Genomic DNA, 25109 nt, shown 5'->3' with positions numbered 1-25109 from the left:
AGAATGGCAGATGACTTTGCCTTTCTCTCCCCAGAATATGAATATATATAAATTTTATACACACACACACACACACACACACACATATATATTTCTTTTTTTTTGCGGGAGTTGTGCTTGGGAAAGATAATTGGACTGACCAACTACTATAATATTTTTTGGAATAATATTCAGCAAGCATGTACACAGTGTTATGCTTGTGAAAAATGAATGTAGGTTTTGAGCAGGAGGCTTGGGAGGACTCTGTGTTGTTAAATGACATGGGGAATGCCAGGAGAGAGATGGGATTGTAGGAAATATGTTAAGGTCAACCATAGTCATTGTGTATTTGAGATTGGTTGAGATTTTTATGTAATTAAACTGAAAGATAAATTCTAGGAATTTTTATATTTGGAAGTTTAGTTTGACGTCTATTAGAACTTAAGTACCTGGCATCTAGTGGGCTTTAAATAATATAAACAACCAAGTGAAAAAAGAGATGGGAAAGTTTTAGAATATTTGCATTTTGTAACCATCACCGTATTCTAATTTTTGAACACTTTTGTTACCCCCAAAAGAAACAGTCACACCCCACGTCCTATCCCCTCAGCTCTAGGCAACCACCAAGCAGCTTTCTGTCTTTATGGATTTTCCTCCTCTACACATTTAATATAAATGGAATCATGCAATATACTGTTAAACATAAAGTTGTAAATCTGTATCAGTACTTTGTTACTTTTTATTGCTGGAGAGTATTTTATTGCATGGATAGACTACATATTGCATTCATTAGTGGGTGTTCGGTTTGTTTCCACTTTTTGGCAATTATGAGTAATGTGGCTATGAGCATTTGTATAGTACAAGTTTTGTATGTATGTATGTTTTCATTTCTCTTGGTTATATACCTAGGTGTGGAAATGCTGAGGCATATGGTAATCCTTTGTTTAACATTATAGGAATTGTTCATTTGTTTTCCTAAGTGGTGGTACCATTTTACAATCCCACCAGCATTTCCAATTTTTCCACATTCTAGTGAATACTTGTTATTGCTTGTCTTTTTGATTATAGCCCTTCTAGTGGGTATGAAGTGGTATCTCATTGTGGTTTTGACTTGCATTTCCCTAGTGAGTGATCATGTTGAGCAACTTTAATGTGCTTACTTGGCCACTCATATATCTTTCTATTCAGTCTTTTGCTAGATTAAGAATTATTTGTCTTATGGAATTATGTGAGCTCTTTGTCTATTATAGACACAAGTGTTTTATCAGACAGATGGTTTGCAAATATTTTCTTTTATTCTGTGAAATAAAGTAGTGATTTCCGAAAGTGAAATATTGTCTTTTCACTTTCTTGATGGTGCTACTTGATATCCAAAAGTTTTTGATGTGGGTGAAGTCTATCAATTTTTTTCTCTTATTGGTTGTGCTTTTGGTGCCATTGCCATTTTTATTTTTTTTTAAAGTAAGATTTTTATGTAAATAACATAATACAGAAAAGTGCTCAAATCACAAGTGTACAATTCATTGCATTTTCATAATGTGAAAATATCTATGACACCAGAATTAATAAACAGAACATAACCAATATCGCAGATTTTTCCATGCCTTCTCCAAAGTTAACCATGATCTTGACTTCTAATATCATAGATGAGTTTTGTCTGTTTGGGATTTTTATATACATTGAATCATACAGCATATGCTATTTTGTGTCCAGTTCTTTTTTACTCAGCTATATTGCAGTGTGTACTTTTCTTTCTTTTTGGCATTAAAAAGAGACTTTTTTTGTTGTTGTTCAGTTACAATTGTCCCCATTTCCCTCCCATTGCTCTCCCCTGCTCTGCCCACCCCTCTCTCCCACATTCAGTCCTTCCTCCTGGGGGCCACGTCCATGGGTCCTTTATACTTGTTCCTTGACTTGACCCTTCCCCTTCTTTCCCACGTTATCCCCGAACTCCCTCCCCTCAGATCAGTGTCAGTTTGTTCTTTATTTCCAAGTCTCAGGTTCTGTTTTGCTTGCTCGTTTATTTTGTTGATTAGATTCCACTTATAGGTGAGATCCTATGGTATTTGTTTTTCACCTCCTGGCTTATTTCTTTTAGCGTAATACTTTCTAGTGTGTACTTTTCATTGACTCATTTTCATGTATAGTATTTCACTATGAGAATTTTCCAAAGTATATTTTCTTCTGATTTTAGACATTAGGGTGGCATTCAGATCTGGTCTGTCAGAATAGCGCTTCTGTGACTATTCTAGTCTTTTGGTGAACATACTGTATACTTAAAAGTGTAGCCTGGGTTATACGATAGGCTTAGTTCAGCTCTAGTGGGTACTGCCAAGTAGTTAATCAAAGTGGTTGCACTAATCCATTCTGTTACCACTTCTTGAATCTTTTTAAAGAATTAGGAAATGTCTTTCCAGAAGTCTTCCTCCTACTCTCCAGAAGAATTCCCCTTATGTATCTTTGGTTAGAATTTCTGTACAGGCAGTTTCCTGAAACAACCATTTCAAGAGAAATGACAAGGCTGTGATTGTCTAAGCTTAATCAAGGTTCACCCTCCGGGCCTGTGGAGGAGTCTAGCATTCTCATAAACTGTTGACCTTCCGATAGTGAATGCAACTGGGCTTCTGTTGTATGGGGGCAAGGGGAGGGGACTGTGTGGTGAGTGAAGTCAACTGTGTTTGCTGAAAAAATGAATGTTCGATTAAGTCACTTAGACGCCTATCTGAAAAAGTGAACTATTTACTCCATTAGATATCTCTTCTGCAATTATTTTGAAAATTTACCAGGTCTTTCAGTTTCAGGACAGCTTAATACAGTAAGTGCTCAATAAATATTTTCTAATAGAGATTATGTTTTCTCATTTTAAAGTGCATTTTTTATAACATTATGTTTTCATTAGGCCTGTCATTAGAGACTAAATATCCACCTTTGTACAGTATTGTTAGTCCTCACTTTTAACTTTATTACAATGCCTATTGAAAATGTGCTGTGACATGTTCACTTACAAAGAGTTACCATTTTCCCACAGAAACATGTTTTTATTATGCTTATTCTTGTGAATGGCTTAACAGCAACTTAATTAAAAACATCTAATACTGTATTATATAAAAGCAAAGATAATAAAATAACTGTATATCTCTATAATGATTCTAGAGAGCAAAATTATCTTCTGAGTTATGTTATTTTAAAGCAAGGAAGTCTCTTGCTTTTTGAAGGGGCCCATCTCTATGAGTACCCATACACATACACATAACAGGACAGTTTTCTTCACTGATTTATTTCATTGGTCTAAAACAAATTGCTATCTATAATAAAAACCTGTAGAAAACAGTACTTTTGTTTCTATTCCTTGAATTTACTTAGGTTTTTGGAAGATGTTTTAGATGGCTAAAATAATAAAGGTGTGAGTAGTGAAGTCCATGTACTAGTTAGACGACCGTGACCGTAGGGAACCGGACAAAGGAGAAGTGTGGTGAAGCGGGGAGTCCAGCCGGTTTTGGAGGGACAGGCCCCGGGTGGGCAAGATCGGGTGTGAGTGAAAGCCTTATTTTCTAGCTGGTGCTCACATATCTGCCTTCTGACCACTTGAAGTGTTTTTGTCATTGGTAATTATACATCTTGGATTACGTACAAAATGTAATCATCTTGTTTTAGAAATGTTTTTTTCCCCTGTGTCATTATGAGCTACACAAAATTGAAGTGCATTGTCATATAAACGTAAGTTTAGTTTCCTATCTGAATTGTACTCTTTCTGGTTCACACCCATTGGTGCCTTTCCTGTTCCTAGTTAACCTTTTTTTCACCCAAGCTGTTTTGGTAGAAGTTCCACCTCAATTAACAAAAGTGATACTTTACCTTGTTACAACATTGAAAAAAACTTGGACTCTGTGTTGTAGGCCAACAGTAGGTTTAAATCCAATTTTCTAAAATGTTCTTTAAAATAAGTTGGTTCATATTTGGTTATCCATAGCACTACTGTGTTAGCAGGAACGTCTCACAGAAATCTCAGGGAAGTGTGGTCCTCTTTAATCAGCACTAGGAGTGATGTGGTTTATGGCGAGTTTGTGAAAGAATCATCCTGCGTGCAACACTTTTGAGCAATAAGTGAGTTGGATTAGTTTGTTATCATATTCAAGTACATTACAAAACATACAAATAACGAAGTACTTTGTGGTAAAAACATAGGTGTAGGTTTTTACAGAGCTTTTTGTCTGTAAGACTGACAGCTCTCCTCTGTCGTCATTTACTTGTAGATGGCAACATTCCTCCATTCCACAGGGAATGTTTTGGTGAAATTTGGTTACATATGTCTCTATGTATACATTTATTTGTTTTGCCTGTCAAAGTTAAGTCTCCTCTCAATATTTTGAAGATACAATATTTATACTGTTGGCAAGTTTTTTTTCCCTTGCAGTATCTCATGGCCATGGAGTTAATGCAAGATTCATTTTTACAATCCTCAGGGACTTGGGGGATGGAGTTAAGAGTTATAAAGACCACCTATGTGCCAGGCACATGCCATCTCTTAGGCAATTATTAAAAATATCCCTTAGAAGTGGATGTTATGTCCATTTAAAATTTTTTAAAAAAGATTTTATTTAGTTTTAGAGGGAGGGTAAGGGAGGGCGAAAGAAAGGGAGAGAAACATTTATATGCCCCAACCAGGGACCAAACCCACAACCCAGGCATGTGCCCTGACAAGGAATTGAACCAGTGACCTTTCTTTTTGCAGGATGATGCCCAACCAACTGAGTCATACTGGTCGGGGTAGTATGTCTATTTTTCAGCTCAGTAATTAGGGCAAGAGTTATTAAGTTGCCCAAGGTGCCATGGGTAATGACTAAGGCTCGGACCGTACTCTTTCCTCTATAATATGTGCCTTCTCATATTTCTAATAAAATCATTCTGATTTTTACTCTAGATAATTGCAAAAAAAAAAAAAAAAGGACAAGAAAAATGAAAACCTGTGAGTGTTCTGTGCTACCAGGAGGATTAAAATGGTTTTTCTTTAACATTTTCAGATAAATGGATTTTATTGTAATTTGCAACATTTTGAATATTGCAATGGAATTTTTAAAATATTGTTCCTGAAAATTAGTTTATTGGGTAATGTATTCGGTGTATAAAGTTGGGAATGTGAAAATTGACAGTGTTATTTCACAGAGAAATGAAATAATGCTGCATTTTAAATCCAATTAAAATTGCCTTATATGCATTCTTACTACTAAAAAGAGCTTATTACTATAATTGTTATCACCAGCTTACCTGAAACAGTTAATATGTAATAAAACAAAATTGCCATACTTTTAAAGCTTATAGAAAGACTTATTTATTTTATTTTTTTTGGGTGCATATCCGATAAAGGAATTTGAACTATAAGCTAGGGACAGTGGGAAGCCGCAGACGAACTTTCCCAGGAGGGTGACGAGGCGAGGCTGGCACTGTTATGTAACTGCTGGGTGGGGGATGGATTTGAGAAGCCAACTTTGGAGGCTTGGAGATGAGTGAAGAGACCTGAGCTATAATTCTACTAATAGGTTATCAAGATCTATACTAAGAAATTGTTTATGAGAATAAGCAGAGCAGGTAGAATTGGGAGATTTTAAGGAGGTAGAAAAAGGCAGGACCTCGGTCTTGGTTGTTTGTAAGGGAAGGGGGCGCTGGAAGAGACTCCTGGCTTGGGTCCGTGAACGCAGGTAGGAGCAAAGAGGGAGGCACGGGTCTGGGAGGTGGTGGGGGGACTTCAGTGATGAAATGCTAACTTGAAAATATTTCAGTAGGTAGTTTAGTAAAGGGATCTAGACACAGGACAAAGATTTTGGTTAAAGATGTTGATTTTGGAATTAGAGGTTTCTAGATGACTGTGGAAGGCCTGGGGTTATTAGATAAGATCACCCCGCGAGAATGTGCTGATTGAGAAGAGAAGAGGTGAGAGGATGGAGCCCTGCCAGAACCACCGGCGGGGAGGGGCCCGGGGAGGAAGCCAGTAAAGGAGCCCAAGGTGAGTGGCTGTTGAGGAGGGCAGGCCTGGGGAGCGTGCTGCCGGGAGCCCACGAGAAGAAGGTGGTTCGAGAAGAACAGGCAGGCCTCTCTGATGCTGTCGAGCAGTCAAGACCGTCAAAAGGTGAGATTGACCAGAAGAAGGTTCCTGGTGAATTGGGGAGAGAAGTTTCACCAAAGAGATGGGGACAGGAGACAAATTTCAGTGGCCAGTGGAGGAAAAGGGCTGGGAGGAAGTGGTGATGGGGAGTGTAGATAAGGCTGTGAAAAAGTCTGCTGCCAAGGGAAAGCGCTAGGAGGGTATGTGCGGTCAAGGAAGGGAATGTTTTTTTAGAGATGAGAAAAATTTTCACAGATTTATAAGACGATGAGGAGCTAATAGAGAGCTAATAGTGTCAGGTCAAGGTTTGGGGGAGTAAAGAACTGATGGATGGAGGACTCTAAGGTGGTCAGGAGAAGAATGGAGCAGAGCAGAGGCACACATTGACTCCGAGACAGGAGGGTCAGCAGCTCAACATCAGGTTGGGGAGAAGGAGCAAAGGAGAGTGGGACGTGCTGGCAGGAAGCAGAGACAGTTCAGATGGTTTTACTTGCTCTTCCAGGCAGGCGATTGGTTAGAATATTAATGATGTAAACGAGAGGTTGCAAACTGGTGACCTTTGAGTTGGATCTAGGGGTGGATCCAGCTGGCACTGTGCTTTATAAATTTTAGAATTTAGACACCTGTGGGCGGGGTGCCGATTTTCCGGTTTTCACAGCTCTCCCCCTCCTTGCCTCCTTCTGTTCTTCCCCTCATTTATCAGCCGAGTTCCTGGATGCACTTGGATTTGTGACTCTGATGGAAGTGATCTGGCTTTCTAGAGTGGAAAACATTGTTAATTATCTTTAAACTTTAAGAAAACAAACAGTCGAGTTCAGGCAGCGTAATGAGAACATAACCAAACTGAACAGAGATGATAATTTTATTGTCAAAGATCATGCTCTTTCTTTTCATTTTTCCATTTATTTTTCAAAATTATAGTTGACAAACAATATTGTATTAGTTTCTGGTGTACAACATAGTAATTAAACATTTCTGTACTTTTCAAAGTGATCACCGCAATCAGTCTAGTAACCATTTGTTATCATACATAGTTATTATGATACTATGACTATATCCCTATGCTGTGTATATTACATCCCCATTACTTATTTTTATAACTGGAAGTTTGTATTTCTTAATCACCCTTCCCATTTTCTGCCCATCGCTCTCCCCCCTCCTTTCTGGCAAACATCAGTTTGTTCTCTGTATCTATGAGTTTGTTTCTGTTTCATGTTGTTTGCTCGTTTGTTTTGTTTTTTAGGTTCCACATAAATGAAATCACATGGTGTTTGTCTTTCTCTGACTTACTTCACTTAAGACCGTGCTATTTAAATACAACCAAACCTACCTTCCTATTGCATCTCCTCCTTTTGCTCTCCACTCCTAACTGGCTCTCGTGATCATTTACTTGTTATTTACCAGGAGCTTTGCAGATGGTGGCTCTTGCCCTTGCATGGCCTTGCACGTTGATCGTGTGATCTCCTGGTTACAGCTGAGACTCTGAGAGCTCAGGTGGTTTTCCCAGGAGTTTGTAGTAAGGTTGTTCATTCACACCAGGCATGCAACTTGGTACCGTGTGCTGTTGGCGTTGCGCACAGCCTGACTGGATTACTAGCCATTTCTTGGGTTGCACACTCTCTATTTCTTTCTCCTGGTATTTCTTGGCTCTGGAGGAAATGATGCTTGCCATTCCTCCACGTGTTGTGTGAACATTCATACTGTGAATTCTACTCTGATCAATGTTCTACCCCCCCCCCCCCAACTTGGAGGAAAGAGCTGGCACAGAGCTGGGGGACCCAAACTGCCTTATCCACGCCCTGGCTCTTGTTAGTTGTGCAGCATAGGGCAGGCTTCTTCACCATCTGTCTGTTTTCTTGTTAAGGTGGGGAGCTGGAGGCAGTCATAGAATTAGTGAGGACCGAACGAGGTAACGTTTGCAAAGAACAGTGCCTGGTGGGGAATGTAATATCAGAGTTCATTAAATAAATACAAATACCCAAACTATCAATTTTATATTTTTATTGATTCACACCCTGGATTTTTTAATAAAAAGATTTCAGGTTTTTGTTTTTACAGTGTTGAAAGCAGTGAACACCACAACTTTCGGTACTATCAGGTCTCAATAAATGTTTTGATGGATGCTGACATTATTCCAGAACTCCTCTGTCAGTTGTAGTTCTTATTTGGGGGCAGAGGGAAAGAATAAGGCATGAGTCACTGATTTGTAGGTGTACAAAGTGAACACCTGCGGTCTATATGTGGCTTATATTCTGTAACACCAAGACACTTTGACAATCTCTTTACCTTCTTTATTTTATGGGATAAAAATGAAATATAGATAATTTAAGTTTCAGCAAATTAGTTGCAGCGATAACCCACGATTCAGATTTTTTTCCTTTTAAAAAATAAGAGAGGGCATTTCTTGGTAAAAGATTCACTTTTAACTGCTCCTCATCCTACGTTAAACAAAATATTTCAGAATGATGCATTGTTTTGTTTCTTTTATTCATATGACTGCTCCAACAACCCTTTTCCAACTTTTCAAAGTAAATTTCCTTTATAAAGGAAGCTTTACTTTTTGGAGAAGAGCTCTAACAGTATTACTATGCCCTGTTCCTAAGAGGGCAACAGTAGCAAAGTAAACAAAAGGAAATTAGCATTCAAAGAGGAAATCATTTTGCTGTGAAAAAAAATCTTCTAGTGTTTTTTAAAATGAGGATTCTGAACCCTAAGAACACTATAAATACATTCTGATATTAATGTATTAATGGGCGAAGGTGCTCTGGAATGCATACATCCTCCTGTTTCTTTTAGCGGTATAAGAAGATACATAATTAAGTTTAGGCAAACATAATAAGGAGGTGACAGAGATAGAGTTTCAAATAATTTATTTTCCATTCCATGCTTTACAGCGCTTTGTCATTATTATATCTGTCTACACCTTGAATGTCCTTCTCTGAAAAACAGGTGCATAATATATTGACAATGACATCTTAAAGTGCAGGAGCACCTGAAAATAATATACACTAAATCTCAATTTCTGTGCAGATGAATGGCTGCCTCAGGTAATTAAGAGTGAGTCTGGAGAGAGGGGGCTTTCTCTGCTGGTTTTCAGTTAGTTAATGCTCCCATTTCACTACTGAAGCATTGCATCAGTTCCCCGCCCTCTTTTTTTTTAAAAAAAAATTTCAGTATTTAATACCTTCTTTCCTTCAATTCCTAATATCTTAAATGTAGCTGGGACAGTAACTTTTGTTCCTTTTTCTAATTTTATAGCTCTTTCCGAGAGCTCTGAGAATGGATATTTTGGGAGTGAGAGCATGGTTGAGGTGAGAGACTTGGCTCCTAAAATTCAAAAACTAGCTGGATTTTTTTTTTTTTACAACTCTCCGTAGTTGAATTTCTTTGTGACTGAGGAAAACAAGCAAAGTCAGGGCCTGAAACTAGGCTCTGCCCTTGATGACTCCTTTTCCTCTGTGAATCTACACCAGTTAGTGAGTGGCTTGGCTCAGAGGAAAGTTCTTGATGACTAGAGTTTGGCCGAAAAATGTTTTTTGGGGTCGTGTACATCTGTTCCTAAGTGCATAGAGTACTTCTGACATCAAAATTTATAGCAGTCTGTGATTTTTTTCTGGTTATTCCCTCCCGCCCCCCCCCCCCTTAAAGGATTAAAGAATACTAAAAGTGAGAGGTGAATTTTGCTTCAGCTCCTGCATACCAGTTCTCCTCATTAAAAAGGACTCACTTAGCACTCACTTCTGCTCTCCTTTGATGTGTTCTGATGCTGCCCACCTGGCCCCACTCAGTCTACCTACGCCTTTGTGTCTGCCACCGTTCCTTTCCTTGTAGTGCAACCTTCTTCTCAATGATCTTAAAAAAAATAGACCTAAAATCTCCTTTTATCCCCACTTTTTTTGTTTCTCTGTTGCTGTCGCAGCCTTGACACGGTGGACTACCCTTTCTTCTAGAGAGTCTTCCTCTTTTGTCCTAATAGGACTTGGGAATTTTCTGGGTTTCCTCCTTTTCCCCATGTCACCATTTCCTCAAGTTTAAGTCCTTGCCCTCTGTCACTCTCCTTCATGACTTGGTCTGTGGGTGACCTCACTCTAAGGCTGTCTCTAGGTATCAGGAGTAGGTGCTGACTCTGTACTGTTAACCTCGTCTTCTTAATGCAGTTCTGGTTCTGTGTCCCTTACTTGTGGGAGACCAGTCGGACCGTTCTGATTTAACTTTCAACTCACCTAAAACTGAGCTCATCTTACTTTTGGTAAGTGATTTAGGTAGGAACCTTGGTTATTCCCCGCTTTAAAAAAAAAAATCAATTGGTGCAAGTCGTCTTTCTGTCCCCTACCCATCATCTCCATCTCTGATCTGTCTATCAAATGCCCGTCAAGGCCTAGGAGGAGAGGTAGAACTGAGAAGTGGGGAACAGAATTTCAAGTGAGTGGAATGTAAATAGAATGGGGGTGGTGGGAGGGGTCAAGAGAATACTTGAGTATTTTAGGGGTAGTTTGAGTGGGGTTAAAGAAATTTAAGCCTGATATGGGTAAAGTAAAGAAATGAGACATTTTTGAGCGGAGAGAATGTGGTGAAACCTGCATTCAAGGGAGATTAGTTGGGCTTTGTAATGTGAACAGTTGAGGGCCAGGAACGGCCTTGGTGAGTTGGAGCTACAGCACGGAGACGCCAGGTCTCAAGCCGAGGAGATTGGGGGCTCTGTCAGGAGACTGAGAAGGTGCCTTTTTTTTTTTTTTAAGGAAATTGTTGTCAGTTCTAGAAATATTTAGCTCAGCTGACATGAAGCCATTCGAAAGGGAATGTCCGTGAAGCATTTGAGGATGAGAGACTTCACAGAACTTGTGTGAGCACACTGGGCCAGGGAAGGAAATTTGTGTCATAATTGCCTTTGCAGTTTTTACTGCTTTTTCCATTTCTCATGATTCATTCTTTTGTACTTTAATGCTGTCATGTTATTTACGTTAATAATAAACCTCATTTATCTTGAAGATAGCTTTCTGTTAGGCTGCCATGAAATCTTCAAACTTATTTTCTCAGTGACAAATAAATGATTCTAAGGCTATGGCTTGTCACAGTTTCATAACTTTGGACAAATTTATTGCTGTGAGTTAAGTACATTAAGATTAACGTTTCACAGGTACTAATGGCACAGCAGGATAATCGATTGCAGGCACTTTGAATTTGTGAGCCCTATGGGAAACACTCAGTCAAAGATTTTCTCTAAAACCATGAAGAGGATGTTCATGGTTGTTATCCTATGGTCAGATTTTTTTTTTTTAAATAGGAAGGAATGATGATTATGATGCTGATAGAGTGATAATGTATCTTTTCTTTTTTTATTTCTTTGTAAAATGTACATTGTTAGCAAACGCAAGGGCACATCTATCCACCTACATTGAGGCCTCTGTGGTTGGGGAGTATGGGGGGAAAATGGAAGAACTGAGAAAAGGCTCAGCTTTTTTAAAAAAGAAATATTTTATTTATTTATTTTTAAACAGAGGGGAAGGGAGGGAGAAAGGAGGAAAGAAACATCAATGTGTGGTTGCCTTTTGTGCGCCCCCTACCGGGGGCCTGGCCCGCAATCCAGGCATGTGATCCAACCGGGAATCGAACTGGCAGCCCTTTGGCTTGCAGGCCAATACTCAATCCATTGAGCCCCACCAGCCACGGCAAGTTTTAATTGTTATAGAAAACCATTTTCCTCTGCTCTGACATACCTGAGTTGGGAGGAATCCAAAACCTTTTGTCTTTCGTGGGAGAATCAGTGAAGGGAGAATGGAGAACTGCTCATTGTGTCAGTTGAGGAAGAATTCTTGTTCCTTTTTTCCCCAACTGTTGTTGTCAGTAGCCGCAGTTGAAGTTTGGGTTCACACTTCAAGAGACAGCCCTTTTGCCACCCGCTGGACTGTGTGTTCACACGGTTCCAGAAGGCCTTAGTGAGCATGAGTCCTGCCTGGTGTCACCTTTAGTCCAGGGGACCCTCAAGGGCTGAAGTGACTGAGGAGGGCGGGACTCTCTGAGTCTAGGTAACAGATGTAGTAATAATACAATGTAACTCCTTAGAAGTGGTAAGAGACATTTACATACTTGGTCTTTACTACAAATTGTTAAGCTGCTCTCCACCCTCAGAATGCGTAACCTTGCTTCCATGCCTTTGCTGGCTACATCTACAGCAAAACATGATAAGAATACGGGAATAGAGAGAGTACTCTGGGAGGTCAGAAGAAGCTGTGAAGAAGCCAAGCTTTTAAGAGATAGCACTCCTTACATGAGTCTGATACCCAGAGAAGTTAGCGCCTTGTGAAGTTCACAGAACTGAAGAGTTGTGGAACTGAAACAAGAATCCAAAGCTTGTGATTCCCGGCTCAGAGGTCTTTTATGAGAGCATGTTGCCTCTAAGAATTGATCAATAGAGTTGCAAAGGTGCGCTGGGTTTCTGCCTCTGCGTTCTCTGCTCTGCGGTAGACCAGACACACCCCAGAGCCTGTCTCACTCTGGCTTTGAAATTCATCTTCCAACTCCCCTGGCCTGATAGTAACTGTCTGCTTGGACCTCTGCTGCGCCTCCCTTAGGCTCCGTGGGCCGCCTCTTCATGTTATAAGCCATAGTCTTGGCATCACATGTCTTCCCATTCAAAACCATGTGTTTATAAAGGAAATTTGGAGCATATATCCTTAATATGTCCCTATTTATTAATAAATTACATTCATGTACTAATTTTATTTTCATTTTCTCTCTCTCTTTGTTTCTTCCTACCTACCTACCTATCAAATCTATTTTGTGAAGCATAGGAGAATGGAAATTAAAAAGGCACTGGATAAATATGTGCAGAAGCTCTAATTTGTTTTTTCTGATACTCAGCAGTGGGTTGTTTTGTCCCCGATTTCCCTAGCCCCAAAGGAACCATGTTTAGTGTTAGGAGAATAAATTCCAAATATTGTCATTTTAATTGTTAGAGCCCTGTCTTTATTCCTACTAGTCTTGTTCAGATTTAAACCTCCATTCATCTTTATGCTTTTTTAAAAAAAAATTTGTTTGTACAACCTGTATTAGTTAGGGTTTTCCAGACAAACATTTATATGAGGTCTGTCCAAAAGGTATCCAGCCATGTAATATGAAAACTAGAGACATTCACTGAAGAAGATGCAAGATACAAGAAACATTGTACATAGAACTCCCTTCAAAGTAGGTACCTTAGTCTGTGCTTATAAGGCTTTTTCAACTAATAGATGGGGCCCACCTTTGTTACAGAGAGTAATCTGCTTCAGTCGAAGTCTACTCATTTAAAGGTTATCATATCTAAAAAGCTACCTTCATAGCAACATCTAGACTAGTGTTTGACCAACAAACTGGGCACCATAGCCTAGCCATGTCAGCACATAAAATTAACTGTCCTATGTGTTTATCATATTTTCCAACTGGAACCCTTGTGGTAGCATCCTAGCTTATCTTCCAGCCTCCCATGTCTAACACTTCCAATTCACCCCCATACAGCCAAAAGGACCTTTGAAGGAAAGACATTGGTATGGGGGAGTTTGTTCGAGTCTAAGCAGCGTAAGTAATAATAATATTCACTGCAGCATTGCTTTAGTGATTCCCAAAACACAATTATGATAAAATTCAAAGCTCTGTGCAATCTGAACCCCTCTAACTTTCCAGCCTCATCTTTCCTATCACTGCCAGACTTATGTACCCTTTAGTACCCACAGGGTACTCTTAGTTCTTCAAATGCACTGATAATTTTCCTGTATCCATAGGGCTTTGCTTTTTGGAACAGAGCAACACTAGTATAAGGTGAAATACAAGATGATAGGAATTAAAATGGGACTGTGGGAGAACAGAAATTGTTGTGAAAAATTCAGGCTTTTGAGATCTGGAAAAAATTCATTAAGATGACGAGAAGATGAGATAGATGGTGGTATAAGCTGAATTAGGCCCTACCCTATTCATATTTTGAAGTTTAACTCCTAGTACATCGGAATGTGATCATATTTGGAGACAGGATCTTGGTAGAGGTAAGTAGACTAAAATGAGGTTGTTAGGGCAGGGCCTAATCCAGTATGACTGGTGCCCTTATGAGAAGAGGAAACTGGGACACAGATGTGCCCAGAGAAAAGATGATATGAGGACACAAGGAAAAGGCAGACACCTGCAAGTCAAGGAGAGAGGCCTCAGAAGAAAACAAACCTTGATTTGGAATCCAGATTTCAGAACTGTGAGAAAATAAATATTTATTGTTTGCACCACTCAATCTGTGGTTCTTTTTCATGGTGTCCTAGCAGAATAATACAGATAGAGTGAAGAGGGGTTCGTAGAGCACAGAGCAAGCTAAAACTAAGAGGCAATAAACTGTGGAGTGTTATGTTTGTGGATTGTGCATCAAGGTTACTACTACATAAAAAATATGTACCAGGTTATAACTGATCTCCAGAACGTGGTGGAAATTTGCTTGGTACTTGAATTAACCATCTGTACTATCAGCATGACTGATAACTGTTGATGTTGACCTTCAACACCTGGCTCAGGTAGTGTTTGTCAGATTTCTCCATTGTAAAGTTACTACACTTCTGTACTACATGCTTGGAAATGAAGCCACCATGTGTAGCACACACTTAAGGAGTGGGTGCCCTTAAATTTTTTAAACACAAAAAATGTGAAGAAGATTTGAGGAGCTGGTGTGAGTGACGATGTTGCTGAATTGTCAACATGATAAAAAAAAAAATAAAGGGCCTTTTTTTTTGTTTTGTATCAGAAAAAAAAAATACCCCATAATGTGGCTGTGAGAAGTAAGAAAAATGTTGATTTGAACTTTGTAATTTGTCAAATAAAATTAAATTTCAACCTTGGGCCTTCTTTCTTGATTTAATTAAGGCAATCAGTTCTTATCAGCACCACGGTACACTTGTCTGTACCGCTGGGACTCCTGTACTATTGTTAGAGCCCGAAAGGGAAAGGTTAAAATTGGTTGGTCCTTGATTATTAACTGAAAGGTTATAAAATATTTTCTTAACGGCAGTGCCTTGACAGTTACATTTATTGGGCAGTCATAGGCCGTGTGACTTTTTCATAGCCTGACCCGACCCTAGTCTTGGGTATGGTCTTTTCCTAGGCTACCATTCCTAATTCATGAGCAGAAGACTTCATTACCTCCCTCTAGTGGTCAGTTGTAGAATCTCAGGTTCTTGGACAAATTTAGCAGAAAAATCAAAATTGTGGCAATCCTCATGATAATTTTCTATAATACTTTAATATGGATGATAAAATGACATGGTGATTGAATTTTAACTATGTTTTTTTGTATTGGAACTAATTTTTAAGTGAGGCAATGTTTTAAGATAGTGAGTAATTATAACCTGATTAAAAGCTATAGTGACAAAGATGGTATTCTAGGCAGAGGCTTACCTGGCTACTGCTATACTAAGAACCTCAGTGGCCATTTAATTTTAGCCAGGGGATTGAATCTGGCTTCTTGCAAGAGTTTTATCAGGGCTATAGGCACAAGTGCATTTTCTAGATAAATTTGAAAGCTACAAAGCTTTAGGAGACCAGGAGTGAGGGAGTCCTCTAGAGCATTGTTTGTGTTCCCTCAGATAAAACTTTATCTCCAGGGCAGGAAATGGCCTCCTTTTAGCACTCCTTATCAGCTTTCGTTGTTTTACCATAGCTTTAAAAAGATGCAGCTTTATAGGATCCTATCCCTGGATAATGCTTAGAGGGCTTAAGTAATTTACCAGAATTTGAGACTGGCCTTGTCTTATTCTTGACGGAAATACTGCAGGTGCTGATCCTTTGAATGAGTTCTAGTGTTTCTGCCCTGACCCAGAGTTCTATTCCATTGAGATCCAGAGGGTATGACAAAGAAAGGCAATGAAATCAATGTGAAATCTGCCAGTCCCCTTTGATGTGGTCCTGATTAGGAAAAGCAGGATTGGAGAGGCAGCAGTCCACTAAGCATTGCTTCTGTTCAGAAATAAGGAAGATATCCCTGCAGAGAACCTGTATTAAAGCAGTAGTCTATTTGTGATATTCATGTTGCATATGATACTATATATATATATATATATATACACACACATATATATATATATATGAAAGTTGATGTGTCTTTGATTTTCTAAATGAAAGGATATTAAGTAACAAGGTGACTTGTCTATTGTTGCTCACCCAGTTGCATCTGATCCACTGGAACTCCACCCTGTTTGGCAGTATTGATGAAGCTGTGGGAAAGCCACATGGAATCGCCATCATTGCTTTGTTTGTTCAGGTAAATGGTCGCCTATGATTGTTGGATTGTTCAAATGCTTGTTTCCAGTTCGTTTTGCAGTGTGTATATATAGATATATTATCTTTGAAAGCAATATATTTTTATATTTATTGACGTATAGTTGCCATGTGTTATATTAGTTTCAGGATTACAACATAAGAATTTGATGTTTATATACTTACAAGATGATCACCATGATGAGTCTCTAGTAACATTCTGCCACCATACAAAAATCTTACAATATTATTGACTATATCCCCATGTTGTACATTACATTTTTATGGCTTATTTATTTTATAAGTGGAATAATGTACTTAACCCCCTTCACCTATTTGGCCCATATCCTCAATCCCCTTCTCTCTGACAATCATCATTTTGCTTTCTAAATCTGGGTCTTTTTCTATTTTATGTGTTTGTTTTAGATTCCACATGTAAGTTAAATCATACAGTATTTTTCTTTCTCTGTCTGACTTGTTTTATTCAGCATAGTAGGTTCTGGGTCTATCTTTGTTGTCTTCAATGACAAGATTTCATTATTTTTATGACTGAGTAATATTCCTGTGTGTGGTGTGTGTGTGTGTGTGTGTGTGTGTGTGTGTGTAAGATATATTAAATCTTTATTCATTCATCTGTCCATAACCCCTTAGTTTGCTTCCATATCTTGGATACTGTAAACAGTGCTGCAATAAAATTAGGGGTGCACATGTTTTCTAATTAGTGTTTTTATTTTCTTTGGATATATACCCAGAAGTGGAATTGCTGGATCATGTGGTATTCTATTTTTAACTTTTTAAGGAACTTCCATACTGTTTTCCATAGTGGCTGCACTAATTTACAATCCTACCAATGGTGTACAAGGGTTCCCTTTTCTCTACATCCTTACTAATGCTTGTTATTTGTTGTCTTTTTGATTATAACCATTCTGACAAGTGTGAGCGATATCTCATTGTGGTTTTGATTTGAATTTCCCTGATGATTAGTGATATTGAGAATCTTGTTTTGCTTTTTGGCCATCTGTATGTTGTCTTAGGAAAAATGTCTATTTAGATTATCTGCCCATTTTTAAATCGGATTTTTAAAATATTGAATTGTAGAAGTTCTTAATATGTTTTAGACATTAACCCCTTATTGGATATATTTGCTAATATCTACTCCCATTCAGTAGGTCGCTTTTTTGTTTTGTTGATGGTTTTCTTCATTGTATAAAAACATTTTAGTTTGATGTAGTCCGTTTGTTTGTTTTTGCTTTTGTTGCCTTTCCTTGAGGAGGCAGATCCAAAAAAATGATTGCTAAGACCAATATCAAAGAATTTATTGTCTGTGTCTTCTTCTAGGACTTTTATGATTTCATGTCTTACTTTTAAGTTTTAATCCATTTTCAGTTTATTTTTGTGTATGATATAATAAAGTGGTCTAGTTTCATTCTTTTGCAGATAGTTGTCCAGTTTTTCCAACGGCGTGCATTGAAGAGACTGTCTTTTCCTCATGGCATATTCTTCTCTCCTTTGTCATAGATTAATTGACCACATAAATGTGGATTTATTTCTGGGCTCAGTATTCTTTTCCTTTGATCTCCATGTCTGTTTTGTTATGAGTACCATGCTGTTTTGATTATTATAGCTTCATAGCATAGTTTGAAATCAGGAAGCATGGTAGCTTTGTTCTCCTTTCTCAAGATTGCCATGGCTATTTGGGGTTTTTTGCAGATCCAAACACATTTTTGGATTATTTGTTCTAGTTCTGTGAAAGATGCCATTACTATTTTGATAGCAATTGCACTGAATCTCTAGAGTGCTTTGGGTAGTATAGACATTTTAACAATACTAACTCTTCTAGTTTATGAGCACTTTATATCTTTTTTATCAATATTTTATCATCAATATTTTTCATCAGTATGTTATAGTTTTCTAAGTACAGGCCTTTCACCTCCTTGGTTAAATTTATTGCTGGGTATTTTATTCTTTTGATGTAATTGTAATGGGGATTTTTTTTTTATTTCTCATTTTGATAAGTTGTTATAGTGCATAGAATTGCAACAGATTGCTGTGTATTGGGTTTGCACCCTGCAACTTCACTGAGTTCACTTATTAGGTTTAGTAGTTTCTTTTGGAGGAGTCCAGTGTTTTCTATATGTAAAAATCATGCCACCTTCAAATAGTCACAATTTTACTACTTCTTTCTAATTAGGAAGCTATTTATTTCTTTTCGTCATCTGATTGCTGTGGCTAGGACTTCCAATACTATGTTGAATAAAAGTGTCGAGCGTGGGCATCCTTGTTATGTTCCTCATCTTAGAGGAAAAGGTTTTAGCTTTTTACCATTGAGTATTATGTTAGCTGTGGGTTTGTCCTATATGGCCCTTGTTATGCTGATATTTGTCCCCTCCATATCATATCCATTTTGTTGACAGTTTTTAATTACAAGTGGATGCTGAATTTCGTTAAATGCTTTTTCTGCATCTATTGAGATAATCATATAATTTTTATCTTTCATTGTGTTAATGGGGAGTATCAAGTTGATTGATTTGTGGGTATTGACTGAGAAATAAATCCCACTAGCATTGTGGTGTATGGTCCTTTCTTTTAAGATATTGTTGAATTGAGTTTACTAATATTTTGTTAAGGATTTTTGCATCTATGTTTATCGGGGATACTGGCCTTCAATATTCTTTATTTTTTCTTTTTCTTTTTGTAGTGTCTTTCTTTGCTTTGGTGTCAGGGTAATGCTGGTCTTGCAGAATGAGGCTGAAAGTAGTTTTTCCTCTTCAACTTTTTGGAGTCGTACCATAAAGATATATATTAACGTCTTTAAAAGTTTGGTGGAATTCATGTACCTATGAAGCCATCTAGTTCTGGACTTTTATTTATTGGGATTTCTTTTGATTAATGATTCAATTTCACTAGTAGTAATCAGCCTGTATAGTAATATTTAAAAAAAATTTTGGGGGGGAGGGGGGCAGGGGAAAGTGGTGGTGGGAAGGTGGAGACAAATGTATTTGAACGAAAAATAAAAATTAAAAAAATTTTTTTTATTGTTCAGATACATTTGTCTCCATTTTCCCACCACCACTTTCCCCTGCCCCACCCACCCGTCCCTCCCTCCCTCAATCCTTCCCCACTTTGCCTTTGTCCACGGGTCCTTTATACATGTTCCTTGATTTGACCCTTCTTCTTTTCCCCATTACCCCCTCCCACCATCCCTCTTGTTACTGTCGTTTTCTTTTTTCTTTCAATGTTGCTGGTTATGTTTTCCTTGCTTGTTTGTTTTGTTGATTAAGTTCCACTTATAAGTGAGAGCATAAGATACTTGTCTTTCACCGCCTGATTCAGTATTGAAAGATTGTATATTTCTAGGAATTCATCATTTTTTTCTAAGTTGTCCTGTTGGTTTATAATTGTCATGGTATTTTATGATCTTTTGTATTTCTGTGGTGTTGGTTGTAACTTATGTTTCATATTTTATTTTATTTATTTGGCTTCTCTTTTGTCCTTGATGAATCTAGTTAAGGGTTTATCAATTCACTTATCTTTTCAAAGAAACAGCTCTTAGTTTCATTGGTCTTTACTATTTTTTTTTTTTTGGTCACTATTTCATTTATTTCTACTCTGATCTTTATTATTTCTTTTTTTCTAATAATTTTGGACTTTTTTTCCTAGTACCTTTTGATGTAAGGTGAAATTTTTTTTTGAGATTTTTCTTGTTTCTTTAGGTAGGCCTGTATCAGTATAAATTTTCCCACTTAGAACTGCTTTTTCTGTGTCCCATATATTTTGGAAGATTGTATTTCCATTTTCATTTGTATCAAAGTATTTGTGAACTTCTTATTTGCTCTTTTTGTTGACCTTGTTGAAGCATGTTATTTAGCGTCCATGCATTTGTGTTTTTCTAGGTTCTTCTTGTAGTTAATTTCTAATGTCATACCTTAGTGGCTGGAAAAGACGCTTGATATGATTGCAGTCTTCTTAGATGTATTGAGACTTGTTTTGTGGTCTAACGTGATCATTTCTGGAGAATATTATTCTGCTTTGGAATGAAGTGTTCTGTAAAATTAATCTCATCTGGTCCAATGTGTCATTTATGCCCATTGTTTTCTTGTTGATCTATCCATTGATATAATTGCGGTGTTAAAGTTCCCTACTATTATTGTAATGCTGTAAGTTTCTTCTTTATGTCTGTTAATATTTGCTTTATATATTTAGGTGCTTCTATTAATATGTAGGGTGAATAGATGTTTACAAATGTTATATCCTTTTGTTGGATTGATCCTTTTTTCTTATTTGATGCCCTTCTTTTTCTCTTCTTACCATTTATATATTAAATTTTATTTTATCTAAGTATTGCTATTCTGGCTCTCTCTGTTTCCATTTTCATGGAATATTTTTTTTATCCCTCACTTTCAGTCTGTGTGTGTCTTTCTATGAGACGTAAGTCTCTTGTAGGCAACCATATGTGGGTCTTTAAAAAAAATAATTTAGCTACTCTGTGTCTTCTGAGTGGAGCGTTTAGTTCATTTATATTAGTAATTGATAAGTATGTACTTGTTTCCCTTTTGTACTTCCCTGTTTCTTCTTCCTGTGCACTCTTTCCTTGTGATTTGATGACTTTTTTTAGTGTTATGTTTAGCTTCATTTCTCTTTATTTTTATTTTTGTGTCCATTGTAGAATTTCAGTTTTTCATTACCAAGAGGTTTATATTTAATGACCTATACATATAACAGTGTATTAAGTTGGTAGTCACTTAAGTTCAATTATATTCTAAAAGCACTACATTTTTATCCCCACCCCCATGTTTTGTGTTTTTAACATCATATTTTACATCTTTATATTTTGTGTAACTTTTAATTAATTATTATACAATTAGATAATTTCACAACTTTTGTCTTTTAACTTTCATACTAGTTTTTTAAGTGGTTGATCCACTATCTTTACCATATGTTTGCCTTTATCAATGAAATTTTTAAAAGTATATATATTTTTATTTCTAGTTGCCCTTCTATGTATCCTTTTCTTGTTCACTTAGAGAAATCTTTTTAACATTTCTTGTAAGGCTGGTTTAGTGTTGATGAATTTCTTTAGCTTTTGCTTGTCTGGGAAACTCTCTTTTTCTTCTTTAATTCCAAATGATAACCTTGGAAGTTTTTTTTTTTTTTTTTTAATACTTTGAATATATCATATCACTCTCTCTTGACCTGCAGGGCTTCTGAAAAAAAAAAAAAAGAAAAGCTTATAGTCTTATGGGGATTACCTTGTATATAGCTAGCTGCTTTTCTCTTGCTGCTTTTAAGATTCTCTTTTTATCTTTAATATTTGACATTTTAATTTTAATGTATCTTCATGTGGCCCACTTTGGGTTCATCTTGTTTGGGAATCTTTTTGTTTCTTGGACCGGCTGTCTGTTTCCCTCCCGATATTGGGGATGACTCCTTTGCCCAAGCTTTCGGCCCCTTTCTTTCTCTCTTCTCCTTCTGGGTCCCCTATAAGGCTATGTTAGTATGCTTGATGTAGTCCCAGAGTTCCCATAAACTATACTCATTAAAAAAAATGTTTTTTCCATTTGCTATTCAGCTTAGGTGATTTCCAGTACTCTGTTGCTGATCCTTTCTTCTGCTTTATCTAACTGTTGTTGATTCCCTCTAGTGTAGTTTTTATTTCAGTTATTATGTTCTTCAGCTCTGATTGGTACTTTCTTAATTTTCTGTCTCATTGTTGAAGTCTTTACTGTGTTCATCCATTCTTTTCTGGAGTTCAGCAAACGTCTTTATGATGATTACTTCGAATTCTTTCTCAAGTAGATTGCTTAAGTTCTTTATTTAGTTCTTTCTCTGATGTTTGGTTTTGTTATTTTGTTTGGGACATATTTCTTTGTCTCCTCATTATGCCTAATCCTCTGTGTTTGTTTCTATGCATTAGGTAGATCAGCTATGTTTTCTTGGCTTAAATATGTGACCTTAGGTAGGAGATACCTTGTGAGGCCCGGCAGTGCAATGCCACTCCAGGCACCAAAGCTAGGTGCTCCAGAGGTGTTCCCTGTGTGGGCTTCTCGCATCAGTCTAGTGTGGTGGGGCTGCAACCGCTGCGGGCACCCTGGTGGACGGGCTAGCTGGCTGAGCCGTAGGCGTGGGCAGGACTCTCACGGCGGTGCGCGCAGTGATACTAGGAGGCTAGTAGGAAGATTGTAAAATGCCACCCATCAACACCGAGGTCAGCGCAGGAGAAACAGATCACAAAAATGACTTTCACCAGTGTCTCAGTCTCCAGAGAAAGTCTCAGCTGCTTCCTGCCTTTCCAGCAAGCACTTCAAGATTAGCAAGTTGAACTCTTAACCTTACAGCCTATGTGCTTTTCTCTCTGTTGTTTTTGTACTGATTTCTGAATCAAGTGAGTCTTTGTGTGTGAGCCCTTTCAGGGCAGGTTTTTCTTTTTCTACAGTTCTGTAGTTTTCCTGGACGTATTCTCCATTGATTTTGAAGGCCGGGTGTTTGGGCGGCTCCTTTCTCCTGTGTAAGATCCTGTGCTGATGCAGAGCTTGAATCCCTGGCTCCTCAGTGCAAAGTTGCATATCTTCGAGCTCCCTCCCGACTGTGGAACACCTCTGCTGGGGTGTGGTTTTTCCCTGAACCGACTGTATTTCTACCTCTCCTACCCTTCTTGGTGCTGTCCCTTGCTGTGGAGGCTCTACTCATTCCGTTTCCAGGTCCCCTTCAGAGGGAATTATTCCTTGTGTAGTTGTAGATTCTTTGTGTTTGTAGAAGGAGGTGAGCTCAGCATTTTCCTACACTGCCATCTTGAATGGGAACCCAGAATATTTTTTGGTCTGCCTCAGGTTTACGACATGGTGGTGATATTAAACACATATGCAGCCTTGGCTGTTGGTTAGATCATTGTCCTGATAAGCCAAGGTTGCAGGTTCCATCCCCAGTCAGGGTATATACGAGTACAAGAATTAACCAATAAATGCATAAATAAGTGGAACAATAAATTGATGTTTCTTTCTCCCCCTTCCCCTCTCTATAGTCAAAAAATAAAAATAAAAAATAAAATAAACCACATATATGGAGAACACCGATAATTTAACAGTACAAAACTTGATCTTTCTGAGTCATGAGAGAGCAGCCATATTCATTGGTAGCAACTGGTTCATTTACTTATTAGAAATTTTGTTCAGAGTGCCATTCAAGGGCTTTGGAGAAATGATTTAGAAAATACCTTCTGAAAGCAGGGTTCATTTTATCCATGAAAAAGAATTTGAAATGTTTTTGGACTTTGGCTGACTGCAAAATGTTAGAAAAATCAATAATGTAATCATGTAGTAGATTCCTTTTGTTCTTTGTTATTAATAATTTTTACTCCAAGATAATTTGAAATGCCTTCTAGAAAACATTGATAAAATAAAACTGGCAAAGACTTTGGTAGATAGAGTCAATATTAAGTTTAGATTTGACCTCTGTGGTGGACAAAGGATATTATATAAATTTAGTGACATGTACTAAGGTGGACCATATGTTTTAAAAGGTAAAAATTTAATCTAGTTCCTAGGATGAATCTTTTAAATTGTGCCTTAGTTTATACTAGATGTGATGAAAGATTTATCTCAAGGATGAGGAACCAAGGGCCCGAGAGGGCAAGTCATTGTTTATAGTCACACAGTGATTTGCTGTCACCAGTCAGGACCAGAAACCATTCTTCTTCTCTGTGTGGTCCCAGGAATAGAAGGCAATGTCTCATCCTTTAAAAAAATAATACAATAAAATAAAAGTAAGAATACCAATAACTAAATAGTCACATGCAGAAGAGCAGAGACTATCAGAGCATTGGATGGAAAGCCAAGACTTTTGAAACTAGCATGAGTATCTCTAGGAACAACCTCAATATTGGAAGCCATGGGAGGCTCGAGAGCACGAGCGCTTGTTCTAACTTGCCATACATTTGCTATGGGGACACACTCGGGTTATCTATGTGAAAATGCCTTTCAGAAGAAAGGAAAATTACACAACCCATGGGAGCAAAATTTCATGAAGGAAAGAAGGGCTGATCAGGATTGTCAGTGGAAGCGGAGAGGAGAGGGGCTGAAGTCCACCCAGTGGTCTCGCAACTTAGGTGAGAAAAATGGGAGGGGAGAGGGTCAGAGGCAGTGAGTATAGATGTCCCTTTCAAGAAGCAAGAGGAGAAAGACAAAAGTTGTCACAATGTGGGGTTGTAGAGAAGGCCTGTTTGTTTCATTTTGAGATCTGAGATTTGCCTGTGTTTTTATTCTGAGCCAATAGAGCTAGTTCAGATGTAGGGTTTAAAAATACCAGCAAGAAAGGGGATAATGGACATAGGAATTCCTGGAGGGGGCAGGAGGGCGGAGGGTGGAGAACATGTGCGTATGGACTAAACTTGGATAGGAGGGGACCCACCCTTCCTTCAAAATAGAGGGCCAGGAGGAAAAGGTGGGTAGAAATGGGATTAATTTGTAGGCAAAAAAGGCAGGAAATTAGGGGAGTTCATGCCTGATGACTCTTATTATCTCTGAGATACAAAGCAAAATTATTTATAGAGAAAAGGAAATGTGAGTTTTGGATTGGGTTTTTAAATAGCTCGGTAGAAGAATGATAATAGACTTAACAGTGGGTGTGGGAGACCCACTTGAGATTGGATATCCTCGATTCTACAGGACAATGTATTGTGGATTTTTCTCTATCCAGGTAGAGGAGTAGAAAATTCTAGCAAATTGTTCCTTGGTCCATTGCATAGCTGATGATTTAGGAGGACAGAAGGATTAGA

General features: G+C 37.9%; 1 protein-coding gene across 3 annotated transcripts in view; it reads left to right on the top strand.

Annotated features, from left to right (window-relative positions):
- The window catches only part of CA8 (carbonic anhydrase 8), a 162782-nt gene that overhangs the window by 37033 nt on the left and 100640 nt on the right, over positions 1–25109 (top strand). For all 3 annotated transcript variants that reach the window (XM_054590162.1, XM_054590160.1, XM_054590161.1), the window contains exon 4: positions 16248–16343. In XM_054590162.1, the coding sequence (XP_054446137.1) occupies positions 16248–16343 (96 nt within the window). The remainder of the gene's footprint in view (positions 1–16247; positions 16344–25109) is intronic.

Source organism: Pteronotus mesoamericanus, unplaced genomic scaffold (genome assembly GCF_021234165.1).
Source record: "Pteronotus mesoamericanus isolate MK-2021 breed Mesoamerican mustached bat unplaced genomic scaffold, CSHL_Meso_final scaffold_174, whole genome shotgun sequence".
NCBI classification, from domain to species: Eukaryota; Metazoa; Chordata; class Mammalia; order Chiroptera; family Mormoopidae; genus Pteronotus; species Pteronotus mesoamericanus.
The sequence above is the reverse complement of the archived record's forward strand: the minus strand, read 5'-3'. Positions and strand labels throughout refer to the sequence as shown.